This window comes from Rhodamnia argentea, chromosome 3, assembly GCF_020921035.1.
Source record: "Rhodamnia argentea isolate NSW1041297 chromosome 3, ASM2092103v1, whole genome shotgun sequence".
NCBI lineage: Eukaryota > Viridiplantae > Streptophyta > Magnoliopsida > Myrtales > Myrtaceae > Rhodamnia > Rhodamnia argentea.
Genome location: NC_063152.1, coordinates 27217990 through 27220901, shown reverse-complemented (window position 1 = coordinate 27220901; position 2912 = coordinate 27217990). Strand labels below are relative to the sequence as shown.

The following is a 2912-nucleotide window of genomic DNA, read 5'->3' as shown; positions in this document are numbered from 1 at the left end:
AGAATTCAATAAATAGCAGGCTTCGACCAAATACATCAACATCACCCTCCAAAAAGTCTAATTTTGTTGTGGTTTTTCGTATGCAAAATTACTAAATAATAACGTTGATGTGAGATCAATGTGTTTGATCAACGATGAAAGTACGTCTAATTCAATAAGTTGTTACTTATGTATATAGTCGAAAGTAGTGCGAGTTTAACAAAGATTAATCCTTTTTGAGTAGCTGCATTAGTGCACTGAGGTTCAGCACACTCTTTTAAGCACGAATTGGTATTTCTAATAGATCATGTCGAGTATCGTCGAATTGCCATGTCTATTGTGATTTCTAGAAATCTTAAGGTTGGTAGTCAAATTTCCTAGAAATTTTGAATATTCATCAATGAATAAATATGCAACTCCGTTTTTGGATTGAACCATTCTGACTGGACCTACCATTTCTGGCAATTGTTATGAGCGTGTACGATTATTTTTTATTTTGCAAGTTTACATTTATTGTAAATATTGTCTTCACAAAATTAAATCTCTTTTTCGCTCCTGCCGATGCTTTCCTTAGATAAATAAGAAGTGAGAGATTGAACAAGTATATTTATAGCCTCATTAGCAGATTTGGAGAGCCCAAATGAAAACCAGAAAAGAGAAAAAAGCTTATTACTTGTGATTTGAAAATCGATACACATAAATTTAGTGTCCGAGACTCTACATGAAAAGGCAAATTCTTTGAAAACTACCAGTTTCATGCGAATCATGTAATTAGATGAATATTATACGCAGAAACTCTTCCATTCACCGTCTCCGAATTCCGATATTTCTCTTATTCCTCGCCCAATTGATAGGTGGAAAAAAAATCGGGTTCTATTTTGTTGAAGGTATCGCCTTAGTCGATAGAGATGTCTACATGCCACTTCTGCAAATCATAATGTCCGGTCGACATCGTAATTTTTTCGATCGTCTCACTCCATTTGTCTTTCTGTCAAGTTGCCTGTAAGTGAACGGAAAGCTGATAGTAAGAAAGTGCATCATGAGGTTGCCATAAATTTAGAAATAAAAACATGGCAAGCGACAACTGCGAGTCAAGAATAAAAGGTTGCAAAACAATCAATTTGGTTGGAAGCTAACTAGAAGCCATCTTAATCCATTTGGAATTTGTTATGTTTAGACCGTAATTGTTGCATTCTATTATTTATGCTAGTTAAATGAAAATTAATTCATTTCGAAAAAAAAACAACAACTACAAGCCATCTTAATTAGCATGTCTGATTTCACTGCCATCATTTCCTTTTCGGTCTTCAAAAGCGAAGAAAGAAAGACGATCCCTATGCCGGATGTTTCTCCAATAGAAGGAAAGGCGGTTCTTCAGGAGCGAAGTGCGTAGTGTGTGACATCCTCCTTCTTGAGACTTCAGGCCCAGAAGCAGAGAGCAGTGGCAGAGGAGCTCGACAAAGAGTCTCCTCTTTTTCAGGAGGCGGAGGTAGCGCCGTTGATGGCAGCAGAGAGGTCATTGCTATTACAGACAGTGAAGATGACAGTGACGAAGTGATTTCAGTGAGTGGAAGTGCTGAGGAGGAAGAAGAGTCCAGGGATCACAAACCTCCGATGGCGCAAAGGTTTGAGCCTGGCCGTGTTTTCATAAATGTAAGAACATTGATATTGTTGATGACGTTAGTAGTGACTCTGATGAAGAGGAGAGCACAGACTTTGAGTCTGATGAGAGTGTAGGTGGCCATGGAAGGTGTGGAAGGGAAGAGTTCTTGTCTAATGCATGTTCTGAGGATGACTCAATACGCTCTGGTGAGGAGAAAGTTTTTGGCGAACGGGTGAGGGAAACGGCAGAAATTTCAAATCCCCTAATGATGATTTTGCGCTGAATGTGTCCCAGAATAGGACTCCATCAGTGACTGAAGATGGTTCTAAGGCCAATATTAGCTTAGATTATTTGTCCTCTTCGTCCGAGAGCTCAACCGAGGCTGATGACATCGGCGATGAGTATTTGGTTGCAAAAGGGTCAGAAAGCTTGAGCACAGATGGAGATACTTCTTCGAGCTCAGAAGAGGATGTGTCTGGGAGTGAGCTTGAGAAAATTACGGAGATAAGGAAGAAGATAAAACGTAAGGACATAGGTGAGTTGAGTCCTTTATGCAGCGCAAGGACAACTACTAAGGAGCTTGATATTGAGTGCTCGGATGATCTGGTGATTAACAATGCGAGAAAGAAAGAGGATGAGGAATGTAGAGTTTCGTTGGTCAATGAATGGTTGCAGCATGATGTGGAGAAGCAAAAGGAGGAAGAAGCGATTAATGTTGAGCATGACATTGAGTGCATGGATGATCTGGTGATTGATGAAGCGGGAAGGAAAGAGAATGTGGAAAGTAGAGTTTCGTGGGTCAAGGAACGGTTGCAAGGTGATGTAGAGGAGGTCAAAGAGGAAGAAGCGATTAATGTTGAACGATCAAATGCAAAAATCGATTGTCCTTCCATTGATGGGGCAACTGGAGGAAAGAGGAAGTTTTAGCTTGTCGTAGTGCGAAGGAATGAGGGAAAAGGATGAAACAGCACACGGGGTAAAAATGATGATGAAGGGTTGCAGGCTGATAAAGATGAACAGGAGGAGTAGGAGAAAGGCAAAGCAGAGATCAAGTTCGATGGAGTGAACGCTGGAGCATATGGCTCTTCTGTTAATGAAAAGGGAACGATTCGGGTGATGGAAGAAAGAGGAAACTTTTGTGCGCCGGAGAAAGAAGGATCGAATCAGAGCCGAGCGAAGTCAACTTCCCAGATCAAGGTCTCTGGAATTGACCGGAGCGCAGGAGAAACGATATGGGAAACTAGAATGTCGAAAGGAGGGGGATGCAGGCATGTCCTGTAGCATCCAACAATTGCAAAAGAAAAGGAGTTATGAGGATTGCAGCGGCAAG

At 40.9% G+C, this 2912-nt stretch overlaps 1 protein-coding gene across 1 annotated transcript; it reads left to right on the top strand.

Moving 5' to 3' along the window:
* Positions 1-1315: 1315 nt before the first annotated feature.
* On the top strand, positions 1316-2509 carry LOC115728413. The gene is made up of 4 exons (XM_030658747.1): positions 1316-1364; positions 1460-1604; positions 1667-1814; positions 1877-2509. Exons 1-4 carry the CDS (start codon positions 1316-1318, stop codon positions 2507-2509), a joined length of 975 nt encoding a protein of 324 aa, XP_030514607.1.
* Positions 2510-2912: the final 403 nt, after the last annotated feature.

Excerpts from the sequence above, each read along its gene's own strand:
- LOC115728413 (XM_030658747.1), top strand. The coding sequence starts at position 1,316 with ATGCCGGATGTTTCTCCAATAGAAGGAAAGGCGGTTCTTCAGGAGCGA. Across the intron at positions 1,365-1,459 it reads GGCGGTTCTTCAGGAGCGAA|GAGGCGGAGGTAGCGCCGTT; the intron begins GTGCGTAGTGTG and ends CCTCTTTTTCAG. Across the intron at positions 1,815-1,876 it reads AGAAAGTTTTTGGCGAACGG|AATAGGACTCCATCAGTGAC; the intron begins GTGAGGGAAACG and ends AATGTGTCCCAG.